Source organism: Callithrix jacchus, chromosome 5 (genome assembly GCF_049354715.1).
Source record: "Callithrix jacchus isolate 240 chromosome 5, calJac240_pri, whole genome shotgun sequence".
NCBI classification, from domain to species: Eukaryota; Metazoa; Chordata; class Mammalia; order Primates; family Cebidae; genus Callithrix; species Callithrix jacchus.
In genome coordinates this window covers 40,092,721-40,113,909 of record NC_133506.1, presented here as the reverse complement: position 1 = coordinate 40,113,909, position 21,189 = coordinate 40,092,721, and the positions used below count along the sequence as shown (strand labels likewise).

The window sequence follows — 21,189 nt, the reverse complement described above, 5'->3', positions numbered from 1 at the left end:
TAGAGATGCACAAGAGGGAGCAGGGTTCTGGATGAACAAAACCTACAGATGTGGAAACTGAGGTCCTGGGAGGGGATGCAATTCTCCAAGGTCACATTGCTGGTGGTTGACGAGACCCAGAAGAGAGCTCATCCCATGGCATTCTGCTATGTCCAGGTGGCCCCAGTGACATGGTGGGTGGGTGACAGCAAGGCCTTCCTCCCTAAGTGGGGCTGGCCACAAAGAGCATCAGTCATATGGAGGAAAGAGGTCATCATTCACACATGGGCGGATTCCACTCTACACACTGGGCAGAGAATGAGAGACTGACCCACTTGTCCACACTGGACTGTACACTGTCCCATTTGGTCCATCTTTGTTCCTCATGCTTCTTGTAGTGTAAGCATCTGACCTCACTAATTCCAGCGAAGATTCCAGTGTTGAAAGTTGCACATTTCAACTGCAACTCAGAAAACCAGCCTCTTCACAACAGAAAAGTTCCTCTAGAGGGCCTTTCTGGAGCAAGCCTCTGGCATGCACCTGTGCAGAGCCTCGCCCAGGTGCTGATGTGCCCACGCCTTCATGCAATTTGGACTACAAGGAGTTTGCTGCTACAGGGTGACCCTCGAGCCTGGTTTGTGCTTATGATGTGACTGTAAAGTATTTTTGGAGAGGAGGGAGGGGACTTGGCCACAGAAGGTAATGAGAAACTGTGTAGCTGAAGACCGCCCGGAAGCCCCTCACATGTCTCCAATCCCTGGGGAGGGTGCCCTGATAGCTGAAGCCAGACTCTCCCTTTTCAGATTCAGCCCAACCCGGGTGGGGTTGTCAGATGGACTTCCACCGGGCCCCGGGCCTGACTGCCTGCCTTCGTGCACGACCCCCGGGCTCGAGGGGGGCAAGAAGCCCAGGTTGTGGCGGGCGCACTTCTCCATCTGGTGCACGTGGCAGGAGACAGAGGCGGAGCCGCCAGAGCCTGCCGGGCGCGGGGCAATGAGGGGTCGCGGCTCTCGGGCTCCCCCTGGTGGTGCGGGCTGGGGCCACAGGCAGCGCGCTCGGACCCATCGGCGCTGGCGGCAGGGAAACGCAGGACCACGAGGTTGAGGAAGGCGCCGATGACCGTGAGCCCCAGGAGGATATAGAGGAAGCTGAAGGCCACGTAGGGGGGCTTCCTCTGCAGCGCCTCTCCGCTCTGCAGCGCCACGAAGTCGCTGAAGCCGATGGTGGTGAGAGTGATGAAGCAGTAGTAGTAGGCGTGGAAGAAGGTCCAGCCCTCGAAGTGCGTGAAGGCGACGGCCCCGAGGGCCAGGGTGGTGGCGCACGCCAGCAGCCCGGCCACCACCAGGTTCTCTGTGGACACGCGCAGCCCGCCGCAGGCCCAGGCAGCGCTTGGCCGCCAGCAGGAGGCACTGGACCAGCGCGTTCAGCCGCTCGCCCAGGCTCTGGAAGGTGACCAGCGTCAGGGGGATGCCCAGGAGCGCAGAGAACATGCAGAAGACCTTGCCGGAGTCAGTGCCTGGCGCGGCGTGGCTGTACCCTGTGCAGGGAGAGCAGAGGGGAGGGCTGGTGAGCTCAGCTCCAGCTGACTACAGTCCGTCCCCATCCCCGGGGCTGGCAGGGCACCTGCAAATAATAGTCCTAACCAGGTCATTCCCCAGCTCTACAACGTGGCGTGGTTATTCATCTTCACCCCAAACCGCAGACAACCAGTGTCCCTCGACTGGGAAATGGATAAACAACCTGTGGCGCATCCAAACACTGGAATTCTTTTCAGCAAACTGAATGAACTCCTGTAACCTTGCGGCAACCAAGGATGGATCTCAGATGTCTCCAGCTAAGCAGAGGAAGACAAGCTCGAAAGCCTACAGACCTCATGGTTCCGTGTAAATGACAATCTGCTAGTGGCAAAACTGTGGCGACAGAGAACAGATCTGTGGTTGGTTGCCAGTAGCTGGGGTTGTGGGGTGGGTTTAACTACAGAAGGCATGGAAGAATTTTGGGGGCTGATGGCAATGTTCTGTCCTGGTCGTGGCTGCAGTTAAAAGACCCGTATTCATTTGTCAGAACTCACAGGCGTGTACACAGGAAAACGGTGAGTTCTACTGTATGTAAATTATGCCTTGAGGAAAAAAAAAAGCAAAACTTTCCACACTTTCCAGCTACACCCCGAGCTGCTTCCCCAACCAGCATGTCCCCTCCACATGCCTTTTCTCCTGCCTTTTCCCCTGGACTATCTCCCCCAGCTTCTGCCTTCCCCTCCACTGCTCAGCCTGCCCTCACTTAAACACCTTTTGGTTCTGATTGTCTGGTGTGGCAATTCTTCACAGGGTCCCCTCAACTACTGTAGGGAATTTAAACATGACTGAGCATCCTTGAGTCCTGGAACACCGTGCTATGGCAGGGGAATGAATGGGCATCTCATTGTGTGTCTTTTCCTGGAAAGAGGAGCAGTCACTTTCATGGTACTCTCAAAGGAGCCCGTGCCCCAGGAACAGTCAGTTGGATCTTCCCAAAAAGAGTATGCCTCCTCTAACAGATTGGCCCTACCTGCCAAAAAGTACAAAGTACAAATCCTTTGACCAAGGTAGTTCCAAGTGAGGAAGTTAGCCCTTCAATATACACACATGCATAAAAATATGTGTGCATGTGGCTCATCATTGCAGCATTGTCGGTCATAGTGAAAATGAGAAACACTGTAAGTGTCCATCGAAAGGGACCTGGTTAAATAAACTATAGTGCCATCCAAACCATGGGATCCTACACAGTAGCAGTTCTCAATCAAGAGTGGTTTTTGCCCTTAAGGAGACATTTGGCAACATCTGGAGACATTCTGGCTGTCACAAATGAGGGTGGGGAGTGGGGATGGCTCTCTAGACTGGCATCTAGAAAGGAGAGGCCAGGGGCACTGCTAAACACCTTGCAGCACACAGGACAGTCCCCACTGCCCCAAATGTCAGTAGTTCCAAGGATGAGAAACCCTACAAACAAAATGACGCATCTCCTTCGAGACTGACATAAAAATATCGCCAACATATATAGAGCGAAAAAAGCAAGAGAGAAAACTGTGTGCATAATGTCTACACAATATGTGCGTGTGTCTTAAAGGAATATATAGGCAAAGAATATATCTAGAAGGACACACACAAAACTGGTAACTGTATTTAACCCAAGAAGAATTTATGGGCTGAGAGACAGGGTAGGAGGGAGACTTCCTTTTCATTCCATGCCCCTTTGTACCCTGTGAAGTGTGTACCGTGTGCATATATAACTTATTCAAAATCTCAGCACTACAAACATTTAAAGGCCTGTGGCTCCACTTCCGCATTTCTGTTACTTCTCTGTTATTTGGGGAGAAAGGGGTCTGCTCATCACTTGGCTTTGAGATCTCTGAGGGTAGGGACGATGGTGGTCACCTCTGTATAGTCCCCATCACCAGGGTCCTGCACCAAGCCTGACATAGACTAGAAGCTCAATGAAAGTTTCTTGAATCAAGGCAAGTTGAAGGGGGCGCTACTGAGAAACAGAGGAGCCTCTTCAGGAATAAGAGGCTTCCAGCTGTTTGGGGCTGTGCCAAGTTTTGGCAGAGAGTGAAATGAATAATGATAATAATAATAGTGACAGGAACTAATCCATGTAGGTAATGTGCATGGATTATCCGGTTTAACCCTCCCAATGACTATATGACATGTTATTATCCCCATTTTACAGATAAGAAAACTAGATTAAAAGGGACAAAACTGCCCAAAGGCCACGGGCCTGAGCTATTGCTTCAGTGCCTCTCTCCCATCCAAGCAAAGCCCAAATTCCTGGGCCCTGGCACCTGGCTCTCTGAAAGGCTGGCATAGCAGACTGGACCACAGTAGGTGGTGCCCCCAAGTGGCCAAAAAAGGCAAAATTCCTCTTGTTTCCACTTAAGTCTCTTACCTGAGCCTCCCAGATGTACCTCAGAGGTGAAGAACCGGCATAAGAGGCCACACCCACCTGGTAAGCCTCCGAAGAATGTGGAAAAAGGCAGAGAGAGCAGGTTGATGGCATCCCAAACAAGGGGGCGCGGTAACTAGGAGGGTCTCAGGCTTTACAAAGATAGGGAAGCAGGGGTGTCCATGTGGACAGGAGGGAGAAAAGAGCTGAATAAGAGCTGGGGCCATGTTGGCAAATAATGAATTATTACTACTAATGAATAGCACCTACTTGGCCTCAGGCACTGTGCCAAGCATGTTACATGCTTGACCTCACTGAAACCTGGCAACCGCTCAATGAGGTAGGAACAATTGCATTTTGCCTTTGGGGAAACCAGGGCTCGAACAGATAAAATCAATTGCCAGAGAAGGCAGGTGGCAATAGAGAGGAGGAACTCCAGTCTCTGTAATTGCAGAACTCATGCTTTTAACTCCACTGCAAAACCCACAGCTCACATTCACTTGCAAGAGCATTATTGGAGAGACTTTCTACAAGGCACTGGCTTTCAGGCTGGTGGTCCAAGCCCTAGGTGGGGTGCCTGGACGCTCACAGCTGGAGCCTGGGGAGTGGCTGACACCAAGCTTAGAGCCCTGCAGAGCCCGCTTCTCTCCTTCCTGTTCCCCCAGACTTAGGCTCAGCAGGTACCAGCCAGATGGTAGTCATGGCAACAGCTGGTGGTCCAGATGCTGCAGAGGAACTGCTCTGCATCCCTGAGGGCAAGGTCCCGAGCCTGTGGTTATTCGTCATTCCTTTAACAAGTATTGATTGAGCATCTATTGCACCCTGGGCACTGGTCATACAGCAGTGACTAAGACAAACTAGGTCCCCATTCTCATGGGGTAACAATAACAATTGTAATAGAGGGGTGGCAGCGTGGGGGGGGGACAACTGTAATAATCAAAAATCGATCTTTGTAGTGCTCTGTATGTGTCATGTTTCAGCGCAGATCCTGTGCTAAAACTTTCTGCAGAGTTGGCCTCCTGGAGAGTGCAGACACCACAACCCTAAGATAAGGCCAATTAGCCACACTGTTTTACAGAGGAGAAAACTATGGCTCAGAGAGGTTGAGCAACTTGTCTAAGGTCACACAGCAAGTGTGAGGCAACCAGGCAAGGAAAAGCAACTCCAGCCACTTGGTCTTCCAGCCAGCCCCCCTTCATCTGTCTCCAGGCCCCTGGGACGTTTTCTGAGCACTCCCGGCTCAGCCTCTTGGCAAACTCGATTTACTTATTCCTCTGGTCCCTGCCTGCGTAGGCTGACAGCTCCATTCAGCAGAGCGAGGAGAAGGAGACTAGGGAGGCTCGGTGAGCCGAAATGACCCGTACGAAGTAGCTCAGCTGGGCTGGGGCAGAGGTGGGACCGAAACCCAGAGGCACCCCAGGTGGCTGGGGCTGGAGCAGGCGCGGAGGGAGGCTCCGGGCGGCTCACCGATCGTAGTGATGACGGTGATGGCGAAGTAGAAGGAGCCAGCGAACTTCCACTGGCGGCGGCGCGGTGGGGCTCGGCCTAGCGCCAGGCGCTCCAGCTCGCGGCAGTCCTCGGCCGAGAAGCCGAACTTCCCCCTGAGCGCGCCCCGCTTCTGGACCAGCAGCCGCTGGCGGCCGCTCTCCGCCTTGGACTCTAGCGCGTCGAAGACAGCGGCGCCCACCAGCCGGTAGCACAGGGTGCACAGGACCAGCCCGGCCGCGCGCACGCTCGGCCTCCGCATGCTGCCCTGGCCTGGGTACCCGCCCGGCCCCAACCTGCTCCGTGCCGGGACCGCGCGCTCCGCTCCCTCCAGCCCCGGCCCCACGCGGTAGGGGTGTGGCGGGTGGGGTGGGGTGGCCGCGGGGCACCTGGAGGCTGGGATCGCCACGGTGGGGGGGCCCAGAGAACCGCTCCCCTGTCCGCCTCCCACGCGCCTGCCCGGGGTTCATGTGTCTGCAAACAGTGACATCTGAAGCAAAGGCCCAAACCTCCAGCATGCAGAAGTCCTGTTCCCACCCCTAACTCATGCTGTGACCTTGTGCCAGTCATCCTTCCTTCCTCACTTTATCCCTCCCTCCTTTCCCCCTCCTCCTCCTTCCCTCCCTCCCTTTCCTTTCTTTCTCTCTCCTTCCTTCCCTCCCTTCTTCCCTTCCTTTCCTTTCTTTCTCTCTCCTTCCTTCCTTCCCTCCCTCCCTCTTCCTCCCTCTTTTCCTTCTTTCCTCCCTCCCTCCCTCCTTTCATTTTCTTCCCTTTTCTTCCTTCTCCCTTCTTTCTCCCTTCCCTTCCCTTCCTTCTCCCCTTCCCTTCCTTCTCCGCTCTCCTCCCCTCCCCTTCCCTTCCCTCAATCCTCCGACAAATATTTACCAAGCACCTATGGGTGCAAACATTCCTGTTGTAAATAAGGGCGATACCCTAGTAGGAGTGCCAGCTAACAAACAAACAAAGTTACTTTAAGACAAGAGTGATAGAGAAAGAAACAGGATCATTTCTTAAGAAGGTGAACAGAGCACCTAAGGTGGTGGGGAAATCACTGAGGAGTGACTGGGGGAGAGAATCCAGGCAGCAAGTGCAACTTTCTGCTTAAAAGCAGAACTGAGCATGGCTTGGCGTGGCAGCCAGAACAGCAGGGAAGCCAGTGTTGCTGGAGCCCTGAGAATTGGGGTGCAGATACTTTGGGGGAGCAGAAGGAAGACAAAGAGGCAACTTCACACAGTGTCTTTCTTACAAGCCCTTATGTGGGTGTATTGAAAGCCATGGAAAAGCTGTATTATAAACACAGGCGCACACATACACACGCGCGCGCAACAACAGTGATCTGATTCCTATTTTTTAAAGAGTCTCTGGCTGTTATGGGAAAAGGGGTGGTGGCTAAGAGTGGAGGCCAGTTCAAAGGCTAGTGTATCCGAGTGTGTGAAGATGGAGAGAAATGAGGGGATCTGGGATGTTCTGGGGAAGTGGAGCCGGGCGCACAGCTGGCCACATTGCCCAGCCTTTCTACACTTGCGGAGTCTGTGACCAAGCCTTAGCTCATGGAACATGGGCAGAAATGACATGTGCACTGCCAGGCCTGGCCCGTAAAGCCCTGTGCCACCTGTGCTCCATCGCTTTCCCCCACCAGCAGGCTGAATGCGGAGACCTAAAGTCTTTAGAAGAGAGGGAGCCACAAGGTGGGAAAAACCTGAGGCTGAATGACACATTGCAGGGTCACCCCCATCCCCAATTAGGAGCCCTGGTTTTGAGCTTCTGTTAAGTTGCTGACATATGCTAAGCCCCTGAGGACTGCAGCTCCCCAGGTCATGATCCTTGCAGACTAGGCCCTCCAAGTCTCAGAGGAGGCCATACTTCCATATAGAAGCCTCTAGAAAGGAAGTCCCGCCAACGCCTTGATTTGAGCCAAGTGAGAACTGTGTAGCCCTCCACCCTACAGAACTAGAAGATAATACATTTGTGTTAAGCCACTAAGTTTGTAATAACTTATTGCAGCAGCAACAGGGAACTCATACAGTGGGTGTGAGGATTAAATGAACCAATAGATGTGGAGCCAGAGAGCTGCCCTTGGCCCTGAGGATTTGTCTAGAAGTGTGAGCCACTGTTAGATATCACAAGTGAGCAGATGCCCAGCCTGTAGGGCTGCTGACCCGGTGCCTGCCTGACTCAGTTCCCAGGCAGAATGGGCTCCCAGTGCCTGGTAGAGAGGGCCCTGGACCCCTTCTTCTCCAGAGAAGCAGGATGAATCTCAGCGGCTCAGAAGCAGGTGTTGGTGCCACTACCTCAGCCTGATTTTTAGCAAGAGCATCAGCTGAGTTTGATATTCCGATTTCTGCACAGACTTCAGAGGAGCAGAAACCTGGGCTAACATCTCAGAGTTGGGGTGAGTGGGACACCGAGGACTTATAGCCCAACAAGAGCCTGAGAAGAACCTGTGGAAACAGGGGGATGCAGGCAGTGGCTGTTCTTAGCAGAAGGTCAGGGCCCACTCAGGGGGGAGTTAATGAGGACCTGGTTGTGGACACAGCTGGAGTCAATAAGACCTGGATTTGAAGTCCAGCTCCTCCACTCACTCACTATGACAAGAACAGCATGAGGAAAACCACCCCCATGATTCAATCACACCCCACCAAGTCCTTCCTTCAACATGCAGGGATTACAATTCGGATGCCATTTAGGTGGGAACACAGAGCCAAACCATATTACTGGGTGTCCAGACACAGAACACTGTACTTTTCTGTGCCTCAGTTTCCCCATCTCAGAAACAGGGGTAGCAATAACACTCACCCCATAGGACCATGTTGAGGATTATAGAAGCTGTTTTTTGCTACTATCCAGGTGACCCTTATCCAGTAGCTGCTTCTCCTCCCACTTTACAACTGTCTGTGCGCAGACGTTGAGCATTCTTTTTCCAGAAGCAGGGGCAGGGCTAAACTCTGCCTGTGCTAGGCATAGTCACAGACATCACTCATGGGACCCTCACCTTACAGCCCAGGACACAGAGGCACACAGAAGATACTTAAGCTGCCAAGTCCTCCCAGCCAAGCTGTGGCTGAGCCAGGATTGAACTCAGGGCTGTCTGGCTCCCCTGGTCATGATCCTTGTCAGGCCAGATGCTGCTGGCTTTATCCCACTCTCATCGCCTCCGTGGTCCTCACTTTCGTTGTCTCCGTGCTGAGGCTGAGGATCTGTGGCTGGCTGTGCTCCCTCACTGTTGTGAGGGTCGCATGATGGGCAGCTGAGAGGCGCTTGGTCAGGTGTGTCCACTGGGGGCAGGTGTTATTGGGGTCACAAGGGAACTGTCTGGCCCCATCACGCAGGTGACTCTGCCCTGTGCTTGGCATTTTTGGTTCAGTGGCTCTATTTTAAGCCAGAGGAGGTTAGACTTTGAGTATGTGTGTTTCTCAGGTTGGAAAGCCGTCAGCTGAGCAGTCAGCAAAAACAGCAACACCCGAGGCACCTCCCCCTTCAACTTACCCTCTCTGCCTCTTCCCCTCCTTCCTCCTTTGCAGACCTGAGGGAACCCAGTGATTTTCCTCTGTCCCATCACTCCAGAGGCACACCCACATCCCTCAACGGGGCCTTGGATTTTCTTCTTTCAGAGCTCCAAGGTTGTCAGCTTTGAGGGCGACAAAAAAGGTAATCCCAGTCCCAGGCTGGGCGCTGGGCATGCTTCTAAGTACTTGGAAGTCTGGACCATTCTGAAGCCTTCGTGAGCCAGGCAGGCCGTTCCCGTCTCAGGGAGAGGAAACTGAGGGGCAGGAGAGAGGGAGGACTCACCTAAGGCCATACAAGGTGGGGCAGTGGCAAGAAAGAACATGGGTGTCAGAGTTAGCCAGTCCTTGGTTCTGTCTTGGGCAAGCGACTTCACCTCTCTGAGCCTCAGTTTCCTTGTGTGACCTGGGGCTAGGAATGTCTGCCTGACAGTATTCCCGTGAGGATTAAATACAGTGTGTGAAGAACTGCTCAGCACAGAGTGTGCCCAGCAAATATTAGTGCTGCCCTCCACCCAATTAATTTCTTCTTTCCCCTTTCCACACTGCCTGTTCCTCAGGGCTACTGGGATCTTAAGAGATTGATTTTTTATAGTTAGACTATAGCCTAGTAATTTCCCAGAAAGCCAGAGGACCGGGCAGATTCCCTAATAAGATCTCTCTCCTGTCTCTCTCCTAAAAGAATGGACTATTTTAACCTCAAGGGACAGTAGGTGCCAGCTCCTTAGAGGTGGCAGTTGTGGCCTTTCTGTAGCCTGATTATCTTTGAGGGATCTGGGTTACAAGAAATTAAATGCTGTCTCTTGGTAATTTAAGCAACGTTACTGGTAGGAATTTGGGGTCTCTCATAATTTTCTGGGCATTGAAAGACAAATCGTGTGATCTGGGGGACCCAGAGAGCTGAAACCTTGAGTAGAAAAACACCATAGCCACACCCAGTGGGGCCACCATTGCTCCCAGGCCAGTGAAGATATTATTTGGGGGACAAATGACAACCGTCTGAACAAGACTGTCTCTGATGGGTCTCAGGCGAGGTTACTCAGAGGAGTCCCCACACGTGTTTGTGACCATTTAGTTGGAGCCATTGAGAGTTTGTTCTTCAGCCTTGTACGGATCCATATCTTTGAGTTAATGGAGTTATTAAAGCCCTTACTCTGGGCCAGGTGAGGTGGCTCATGCCTATAATTTCAGCACTTTGGGAGGCTGAGGTGGGCAGATCACTTGAAGCCAGGAGTTCGAGACCAGCCTGAGTCACATGATGAAACCTTGTCTCTATAAAAAATACAAAAAAAAATAGCCTGGCACGGCGGTGCATGCCTGTAGTCCCAGCTACTCGTGAGGCTGAGGTGGGAGGATCGCTTGAGCCTGGGCAGGTTGAGGCTGCAGTGAGCCGTGATCCCGTCACTGGAGCCTGGGGAGGCTGGCGCATCAGCCACTGCACCTCAGCCTGGGTGACAGAGTGAGACCTGGTCTCAAAAACAAAAACAAAAAAACCTTACTGTGGTTTGTTTTAGATTTGAACATCTACGTGATAGGAGTATGGAGGTTTGCTAAGACATTCTCTCTACTTTCATGTATATTTCAGAATTTTCACAATAAAACACTTTTTAAAATAACCTTTTCTCTCTGTCCATCCCACCCTATTTTTTCCCCTGCTGTTTATTTGGTCTGAGTGGGAGGTTACTCTGAGAGTTACAGTAAATAAAAACATTGACTGAGTAGCTAGTATGATCCAAGCACAAGGCTGATCTCACGTCATTCAATCCCCAGAACAGTAGGCACTGTTAATTCCACCCTGTAGATGAGGACCCTGAGGCTCAGAAGGATGCGGTGATTTTTTTCAAAGTCAGAATTCCAAGGGGAGGGGGAGCCAGCTGCTGAGCATTTACTCTTGATGGCGGCCCTCCCCGGAGTGAGGAGCTTAACACGGTGCTGTTACAGGTGGCAGTTGTTGCCATATGGCAATTTGAGCCCAGCTGCTACTCACAGAGGCCTGTTCCTGCCAAGGGCCACCCCTCCCTTTCCCAGTCAGCATAATATATTGGAGTCAAGAGCTTTCTGAATCAAAGTGGGCAGGACTTGCATTTCAGAAGACATGGGCTAGAGAGAGTCAAGACAAAAAAATAAAGAGCCTGCCCAGGCACAGTGGCTCACACCTGTAATCCCAGCACTTTTGGAGGCCGAGGCGGGCAGATCACTAGGTCAAGAGATCAAGACCATCCTGGCCAACATGGTGAAACCCCATCTCTACTAAATATACAAAAATTAGCTGGGCGTGATGGTGTGTGCCTGTAGTCTCAGCTACTTGGGAGGCTGAGACAGGAGAATCACTTGAACCCAAGAGGCGGAGGTTGCAGTGAGCCAAGATCACACCACTGCACTCCAGCCTGTCAACAGAGCGAGACTTTATCTTAAAAAAAAAAAAGAAATAAATAAAAGAGCCTAAGACATGAAGAAATACATGTGCTAATGTTAGTGTAACACAGAGCTTCCCTGTACAATGCCTCAGCTATAATCATATGTGGCCATCTATAGTTAAATTAATGAAAACTGAATTAAATTGAAATTTTAAGCCAGGCGCCATGGCGTGTGCCTATTGTCCTAGCTACTTGCAAGTCTGAGGCGGGAGGATTGCTTGATTCAAATACAGGTTGTCTGGTTCCAGAAAGTTGCCCTTAACATTTATTCATAATCTTCACTTTACGTAGGCTGAGGAGGCTTTTGGGGGAAGAAAAGCTGGTATAATGTCCTGAAGAAAGGCCTGCAGGGGCTGGGCACAGTGGCTCATGCCTGTAATTCCTCCCAAAGTGCTGGGATTGGAGGCGTGAGCCACTGTCCCAGCCAATTTTGGTTTCTTGAAAGTGGGACAAGGACCTGCAGACACTTGTGTAGCAATTGGAGTGCAGAATCCCTCGAAATTCTTGTGGTTACTTTTTTCCCAGGTGTTTTTAGTTGTTCCTTCCACACCTAATTTGACAGCATTCTTTTTAGCAACCAGTCTTTTCTGAGTTTTCATAAAAACAAATCTCTTCCTTTTGCACTCATATTTTATCAGTTTATGGAATATCTAATTCAGTTACATTGTTACAATATTAAGTGTGCCTGGTGCAAACTGATTTGGGAACAGACTCAGAAGGCTCTTGGCAAGCATGCCCTTCCATAGCGAAGAGGCAAAGGGGAAGCCTAGAGAATGGCTTACTAGCTGTAAGCATTTAGTATGCCTGGGGTAGTAGCGTTGCATTCAGAGAGCATGGAGAGCACTGGCTAGCCTGGCAAGCTGGTTAAACAGATTGGTAAAGAGAACTTCTTTGTGTACTAACTCTGGAAAAGACTCTATAGTGTGGAATTGTCTCTGGAAGACATGTGCCCAGCTGGAGACTACATTTCCCAGCATCCCTTGCATCTAGGCATGACCATGTGTCTAGTCTCCACCAATGGCATGTGAGCAGGAGTGGTGAGTGTCACTTCCAGGTAGGGCCTTTAGGAAGCAGGTGAGTTTCTCCATCCTTGTCTCCAGTCTAGATGCAGAGAACCCCAAAGCCCTGCAGGACGGCAAAGCTGCAACATAGAAGTCACCCAGATCACCACATGAAGGAAATCTGCCCTCCAACCAAGAACACCTGCCTTGCAATATTAGGTAAGAGATAAACTGTGATTGTGTTAAGCCGCTGGATCTTGGGGGCTGTTCACTATAGCAGCTAGCATTACCCTATTTAATACACTTCCCATATAGGGCTGCCATGAGGATTAAGGTAAAGGACACACATATAACAGACTCTTAATGGGACTTTTCCTATTGTCTCAGATTTACAGCTAAAGCCCCAAAGCCCAGGATGGACAAGAGGTGTCAAATACCCCCATATTATGCCTGCAGGACTTCTCTCTCTCTCTCTCTCTTTTTTTCTTTTTTTGGACACAGGGTCTCACTCTGTCACCCAGGCTCACTGCAGTTGTGCAATCTCGGCTCACTGCAAACTGCCTCCTGGACTCAAGCTATCCTCCCACCTCAGCCTCCTAAGTAGCTGGGACTACAGGCACACACCACCACTCCTGGCTAATTTTCATATTTTTGTAGAGACAGGGTTTTTCCATGTTGCCCAGGCTGGTCTCAAACTCCTAAGTTCAAGCAATCCAACTGCCTCAGCCTCCCAAAGTGCTGGAATTACAGGCATGAACCACTGTGCCCAGCTCCTGCAGAACTTTCTTCAGGATGTTATACCAGTTTTCCTTCTCTGAAAAGGCCCCTCAGCCTACATAAAGCAGAAGATTATGAATAAATGTTAAGGGCAAATTTCTGGAACCAGACAGCATGTATTTGAATCCTGTGTCCAAAACTTACTAGCTGTGTGATCTTGGAAAAGTTACCTCACCTATCTGGGCCTTAGTGGATGTAAGATGCCATTAATAATAATACCTACCTCATAGCCTTGTAAGGTGCACATAGTTAGGCTACTTAACTGCTAAATAACAAACATTCTTGAGGTGAAGGGTCAAGCTTGATTCAGAGGAAGTGTTAAGTATTATATGATTTGATGTTGAAACTGGACAGAAAGACATGGGCAAAAAGGAAAGATTTCATTGAAGGTATTGGAAGGCAGTGGTTGAAGAAAAACTAAATTCACTTAGGTGTGTCCCTCATCATGTTCAGATTATTCAATAAACCAGTTACACATGTGAAATATTTAGATCAGCTTGGGGCACACTGAAATCCCTCATCATGTTCAGATTATTCAATAAACCAGTTACACATGTGAAATATTTAGATCAGCTTGGGGCACACCAAAACCTCAATACATCTTAACTCGTATTATTATTCAAACTTGTGGCAGGTCAGAAACCAAATCCTCTCTAAGCTTTATTACTTTTGAATGATAATACAAATGAGTATTTTGGGGGTGGGAGAAAGCAATGATTCTCATACTTTTGGGTTTTCATAATACTTCGAAAAAAAAATTTTTTTGAGACAGGGACTTGCTCTATCACCCAGGCTGGAATGCAGTGCACGATCTCAGCTCACTGTAACCTCCACCTCCCAGGCTCAAGTGATCTCATGCCTCAGCCTCCTGAGTAGCTGGGATTACAGGGGCCTGCTACCATGCCTGGCTGATTTTTTTTTTGTATTTTTGGTAGAGTCGGGGTTTTGCCATGTTGCCAGGCTAGTCTCCAACTCCTGGCCTCAAGTGATCTGCCTGCCTCAGCCTCCCAAAGTGCTGGGATTACAGGCATGAGCCACCATGCCCAGCCAATACTTCAAAATATTTATGAATCTAAATAAGAATGCCAACTCCACTGCAAAGTAAAAACATTGGGAAAAAATCTGCAAGTGCTATTTCTAATCACCTTCATTTCATAAAAGAATTAACTTTATAACCCCTGGAATTAGGAAGGTCATAATCTCAGAGTAAAGGACAGTCCTTCAGACGAAATCAATTTAACTGAAGAGAATTCACTAGGTTGCCCTTATTTTTAGTACAGTTTACTGGCCCATATTTGAAGACTCCAGGTATAAATTACCATAAAGTGTATAAGCATTCAGAGCTATTATCCCTCATGATGGTCCTACAAAAGGGGGATTGGCCTAGTCTATTCAGGCTGCTATAACAAAAATACCTTAGGCTGGGTAATTTATAAGCAACAGAAATTTATTTCTCACAGTTCTGGAGGCTGGGAAATCCAAAATCAAGGTTGCAGCAGATTCAGTATCTGGTGAATGCCCGTTTCTCCTGGAGATCACCTTCTATGTATCCTCGATAGGCGAAGGGCAAAGGGCTAGCAAGCTCCCTCAAGCCTCTTTTATAAGGGCACTAATCTCATTCTCCGCCTCCACAAAAAGGCCCCATCTTTTAATACCATCACCTTGGGGATTATGTTTCAACATATGAATTTTGCAGGGACATGAACATCAGACCACAGCAGGGAACGTAGTCTATGAGGATGTAGAGGTGCCAAAGATTAGGTGACTTGCTCAGGGTCACCCAGCTGGGCTGAGGTGACCAGCTTCTGGGCTGAGGTCCCAGCATCTCAATGCTCTGGGAAAAAACAAGTCTTTTCCTCCAGTGGTGATTATTTGTTGGAGGGATCTTTGTTCCACGTGGTCATCCAGGGATCCAGGCTCCTTTCTTGTGATCCTCCATGCTCTAAAGTGAGATTCCTTTCCTGGAGACAACAGACCCCCAAAGGATCTAAGGATGGAATTCAGAAATTCATGAACTTGAAAGAGAAAATAATTGCACCTTTATTTACACTAACTTCTGACATTTAACATTTATTTCCATTATGAATATAGGCAACAAAGTGGGATTAGCAGTACCTATTTGTTGTCAATAGAAACCATAGATATTTTTATATCACATTGACGTTATTGCAGATAGCTTGAAATACTGTTTATACCATCACAACATTGAAATTATGGTAATTAGACTAGATCTTATTGTTCCATGTGTTAATAAGGAAGCACTATATCGCATACTTTTTACATTTTGATCACTACATTTTAACAATTTGTTGCCTTTGTAATTCCATGTTTTTTATGCATATAAAAGTATTAACTGAGAAGGATACCATAGACTTTACCAGCGGTTCAAGGGGTCCTAGGTTCATAAAGAAAAGTTAGGACTCATGTTCTAGAGCCTTAGAGTCTTCTATTGGATCCTCTGCGTGTGACCAGAAGATGAAGGCAGAGATTGAGTCTGGAAGACTGTAAGGATTCAGCTCTAGAGTCACATCCCACAGCCAGACCTCAGTCACCTGGCTGGGAGATGTGGGGGTTTTTTTGGGTGCTCAGGAGGAAAGAGGAAACAGTTTAGAGAATAACCAGCCAGACTCTGCCCCATTATCATGTCACTTGCAATGACTCAAATTAGAGAGAGCCTGGGACCTCTTGTCTAGCATCCTCTGATTTCTGCAGGTAGCGGGAGGGAGGGAGGTGCTGGGTACCAAGTGCTCATCTTCCTTATTTTATTTGCAGGTGCAACAAGTCTCTGTTGCATGGAGACAGTTCTAAGGGTGCTTGAGATTGAGTTTCTCAGATTTTCCTTTTGCTCTTCCAATGTACTGGCTGTTTTGCATCCCCAAGAACTTACAATTTATTGGGGGCTGGTGAAATTAGGACAAAATATACATCGTTGAAAGTAGAATTATAGCTTGCATGTATACAGAACTTTAGAGTTTGTCAAGTACTTTAATAAGCCTGTGCTCATCTGGTCCTCATTACAGCCCTCAACGAGACAGGGCATTTCCATATTCAGAGCTGGAAACTAAGTTCAGAAGGACAAATGGATGCTCAAGGTCAAAAACTAGAGGCAGACTCAGGGCTACAGTGGTCTCAATCCCTGTTCAATAAGCATGTATTAAATACCTACTATGTCCCAGGTTCTGTGCTAGGGTCCAGGGACACAAAGATGATGAACCAGAAATCTACTCAGCTTCTAGGGAGAATTCCCAATAGAAAAGCCAAGAATAGACAGGTAATTATATTACCACATATAATTATATTTGTCAAGACTCTTAATTGAAGAGATAAGAACACAAGTCAAATTAGTTTAATAAGAGGAATTTATTCGTTAACATAATAAAAAAATTTAGGAATGTATGGCTTTAGGCATGGCTGGATCCAGCTTCTCAAACCATATTGCCTGAAATGTGTTTCTCTTATTCTCTAGGGTATGTGTGGCTTCGTTTTTCAGACAGGGTCTCATCTCATGGTGGCAAAGGTAGCCCCAGTGATTCTAGGCTTACCCTCTACTACTTTGGCAACTTGAGTCAAAAGATGGTACCTCTTTCCCAATTGTTCCCAAAACAGTCTTGAAGCTGACTCTCATTCGCCTGAATGGGGTCATATGACTATCCCTGGACCAATCACTACAATTTTGATTGACCAGGCCTGGTCACATATTGGACTCTGCATCTGAGGTGTTTTAATCAGCCTCCTTTGAACCATATGGACTGATGTGGAAGGCCTCCCAAGGGAAAATTGGGGGACTGTCCCCAAAAAAAATATGCTGGGGAGGTAAAACCAACAGAGGCCCTTATGGCAATGGTGGTGATAGTACTGGCCGCTATGGGAACAGAGGGAGGAGACAATCCAGGCTGGAAGTTTGGGAAGGTAAGGCAGGAGAAAGCACCAGGCATAGGGAATGGCATGTATAAAGACCTAGTGATGAAGAGACCATAACACTTGGGAAACTGTATATAGATGACAAGTGGGATGGGAGGGACTACAGTGAGGTTACAAGACCAGCTAAAAAGCCAACTGATAAGACATTGGGGTGGTCTGGAATAGGGTTGGTGCTAAATTGCAAAAATGGCTGTACTTATTTCTTATATCCACACCTCATCACAAAGGGAAATCTGTTTCTCTGCTCCTTGAATCTGAGCAGGTCTTATAACATTCTTTGGCCAGTTCCAGGCCTAAGCCTCAAAAGAGACCTTGCAAACTTTCCTTCTGTCTCCTGGAACTCTACCCATTCTGTAAATGAGCCAGTGCCATTGTGCTGGATGGTAAGAGACGCATCAGCAGAGCTGAGCCATTCCACCTAAGTCCCTGTGATGTGAGAGAGCCCAGCTAAGGAAGGCAAAGCTGCTACTCACCCGACAGCTGGCTGCAGATATATGAGTTTGCCCAGGCGAAACCAGAAGAACCACCCTGCTGAGCCCATACCAAATTGCCAACTTCAGAACTGTGAACTAAATAAGTAATTGTTTTAATCCACTAAGTTTTGGGGTAGTTTGTTTTTATGCAGTAATAAAGAACTGATACAGGGGATGTTTGTAGGAATAAAATGTGTGATAGGGGAGGCAATATTCAAGAGCTTTTAAAAGAAAAATAATCAGATCTTGATGACCATCTGGATGTGGAGGGTAATGGAGAGAGAGGGTTGGGCAAGTGCTAGGAGAATACAGAAGAAAGGGGAACATGTTCAAGGGGAAGATGTCTCATTTATTGATGCATCCCATAAATATCTATTGTATACCTTTCTATGTCAAGCAGATTGCTGGAAGCTGGTGACACAGTGGACAGCTGCAGCTCCTGCCCCCATTAAATCTGGGTTTGAGCAGGTGGAGTTTGAGACTCTAGCAGACATCTAGGTGGAGCCATCCAGTAGGAGGTCTGCCGACTTCTTATCCATTACTTTATGTACTGCCTCCTCCCTGATCATCTCCCACTTCCACCTTTCTGTTCCTGGTCATGTGTCCTTAAGTAAGTCTGTTCTCTCATCTGGTCTCACTTTGCCCATTTATGACAATAGCATTGAGGAGATGAGAACTCCATGAAGTCCTCAGCCTCTGTGAGGATAGGAATGTGCCTGTGCCTTTCCCTGCAGACTCAGATGGAGAGGCTCGGTCTGTATTTATGATTGGTAAACCCAGGATGGGCTACTTGTGTCTGGTCAATTGGAAGTAGCAGGATAGTAGACACAGGGAAGGGGCTGAGATCCTCGCAGAAGTGGTGGCCCCGCCACAGAGCCAGCTGTCATATGAGAACAGGTATGATTTATAGTGTAATGAGTGGGCTTCTAAGCCTGAAAAAACCAAGACAAGCCAGAGCTAGAAGGAGACATGGGGAGGACTGGCAAAGATGGATACCCTCTTTATTCAGAGTAGAAGATGGTAGCAGAATCAGGGTTATTTCCCCAAAATTCCTTTTACCCTTCCATCTTGCTTAGTGGCCCTGGATTTCAGTGAGATTAGCCCCACCCTTAGCTCCAGGCTGGGACTGGCTGATCCTAGAGATTCTGTTCTGAAGTAGTACTACTGCTCCGCCCCCTCCTAGGGGTGGGTTGGGCAGCATTTGTAGTGGAGTGAGGGAAGCCTGTTATCAAGGTGCCTGGAGGGTGCTATTGTACTTAGTTGGGGTTGAGGAGACCGGGGATGGTAATGTTCTGTGACGTATAAGATAACACTGCAAAATAAAGAATTGTCTCACCCAAGATGCCAGTCACACCAGTGTTGAAAAACGCTTCTCACTCAGAGCACCCTCCCCGCCCTGGCCATAATAATTGGGTCAGGAAAACCAGGCCCAAATCAGTCAGTACTTGTCAAACCCCTGGCCCCAGGGACTGGTTTGAGCAGGAGGCTTAGGACCTGAGCTAGGAATTTGGGAATCCTCTGTCTCCTGCTCCTCCTGGAGGCTATGGTGTGAAGAGCTGAGCCTGGAACTGTGTGCACAACACAGAAGCCAACCTGAAATTATTGCTGACACACAGAGGAGAAAAGAGCTGAAAGACTTGCAGGGAAATAGCCCTGATCAAACCATTCCTGAAGTTCACTCTACTACTGGACTCCATTAACATTGTAGTCCATTGCACCCAGAAGGTAACTTTTTAACCCTCAAAACAAATCAAAACATTGTGGGCAGTTCATCTCCTACTGTTCAAACTAGTTTGGGTTGTGTTTTCTGTTATTTGCTATGAAGTACCCTATCAGATTCAGAGACTAGAGCTGGAAGAGTATGAAGCTTGACTGAGACCATATGGGGCTGGAGCCACTGTGGGGCCACTCTGTGGCATGTTCCAGGAGGCTGGGGAAGGTTTGAGTCTGGTCTGGAATGATAGAGGCCATTGCTAGACTGAATTTTTGCATTCTCTTTGGTCCTCCAAAGGCCAGAGCCCATATTCCAGCTGGGGACATGGCTAGTTTCTAAACTAGGATGGGATTTTTTTTTTTTTTTTTTTTTTTTTTTTTTGAGATGGAGTCTTGCTCTTGTTGCCCAGACTGGAGTGCAATGGTGCGATCTCAGCTCACCGCAACCTCTGCCTCCTGGGTTCAAGCAATTCTCCTGTCTCAGCCTCCCAATTAGCAGGGATCACAGGCATGTGCCACCACACCCAGCTAATTTTATATTCTTAGTAGAGTCAGGGTTTCTCCATGTTGGCCAGGCTGGTCTTGAACTCCCAACCTCAGGTGATCTGCCCACCTCGGCCTCCCAAAGTGCTGGGATTACAGGCATAAGCCACCACTCCTGGCCTAGGATGGGATAATTTTTTAAATCCCTGGGCTGGGAGACAGGAGGTCTGGTTCGCAAATGGACTCTGCCCCAGACTTGCTAAATGATCACAGGAGAAACGCTATCCTACATGGGCCCCACCGTGGCCCACCTATATATGGTAGAGGAGTGGGCAAGAGAAACACAGAAACACCCTCTAAGTGCTTTGCTGAGGGCCCATTAACCTCAGGAAACAGAGCCCTGAAGATGTTGTGAGTCTTCTTCTCTTTCAGGGCCATGGAACCTTCCCCTTACCACCTCTCCCACTGCCAAGCTTGATCCCCAGGGCTCTGAGCCACACAGTCCCTATATCCTGCATTTGCACCCTTCTTTACCTGTGAGTACGGTGTGAGTGTTCACCTCGAGCCAGGAAAACAGCACAGGTACCCATCAATGAGGGAGTGGGTGTCTGTGCTGTCTCCAGACCCCAGGGCAATGACATTTCAGTGCCAGGCCTTGTATTCAAGGGACTCAGGCAGGTAGTAAGATAATAATAATAATGTTAATGCTTGAGGATATGGTAGCAGAGTGGAATATTCTCCCCTTCCAGTTCCTTCCTAGGGCTTGGTGCATATGGATATCTCCTTCCAGAAGCCTGGTCAATACTAAGGTACGATGAGAAAGCTGGGGGGTTGGGATAAGGAGGAAAAAAGAGGCAAACTCTTAGTGGTGGAACCCACGGAAGTTAAGCTTCGAGTGTGTATTGGTCAGGACTCTTGGTTGCAAGTGACAGAATCCCAACTCTGTTAGTGCGGGTAAAAGGTTGAACTGCTGTCACAAAGAGGCCCAGCTGTGCTGTGACTTAAGGAAGACAAAAGTTTACTTCTTTTTCAACTGAGCTGCCAAATGGTCAAGGCAGCTATGATCCAGGGGGCCACTCAGAGACCCAAGTTTCTTCATCGTGCGCTCCATCATTCCTTAGGACAGTGGTTTCCAGGGTGGACTGTGGACCGGCAGCATCAGCAGAGCCTGGGAACTTGTTGGAAATGTCAGTCCTCCAGCCCATCCTGGGCCTAGGGAATCAGAAACTCTAGGTATGGGGCCCAGCCGTCTGTATCTTTACAGGCCCTCCGAGTGCTTCTTCAAGTTTGAGAATCACTGTCCTAGCATACTATTCCTGTCTGTACAGTGGAAGCTGGGGCACAGAGGGTTGCAGTCAGTGGAAGTGGGAAAGAACTCATGAAGGAAGCACACAAACTTGTGAGGCTCAGGCAAGGAAGTGGCACATGCCACTTCCCTTCTTATTTTATTGGTAAGGATTGAGTCACATGGCCATACTTAGCTGCAAAGGAGACTGGGAAATGTAATCTAGACATG

The 21,189-nt window shown here is 48.8% G+C and overlaps 1 protein-coding gene across 1 annotated transcript; it reads right to left on the bottom strand.

Annotated features, from left to right (window-relative positions):
- Positions 1 to 691: 691 nt before the first annotated feature.
- KCNK15 (potassium two pore domain channel subfamily K member 15) lies at positions 692 to 5,647 on the bottom strand. Its single transcript, XM_003732834.6, is given in 5 exon segments — positions 692 to 845; positions 848 to 967; positions 970 to 1,339; positions 1,341 to 1,516; positions 5,368 to 5,647. Coding segments are annotated over 5 exon segments (984 nt in total). The 3' UTR covers positions 692 to 807.
- Between the last annotated feature and the right edge of the window lie 15,542 nt (positions 5,648 to 21,189).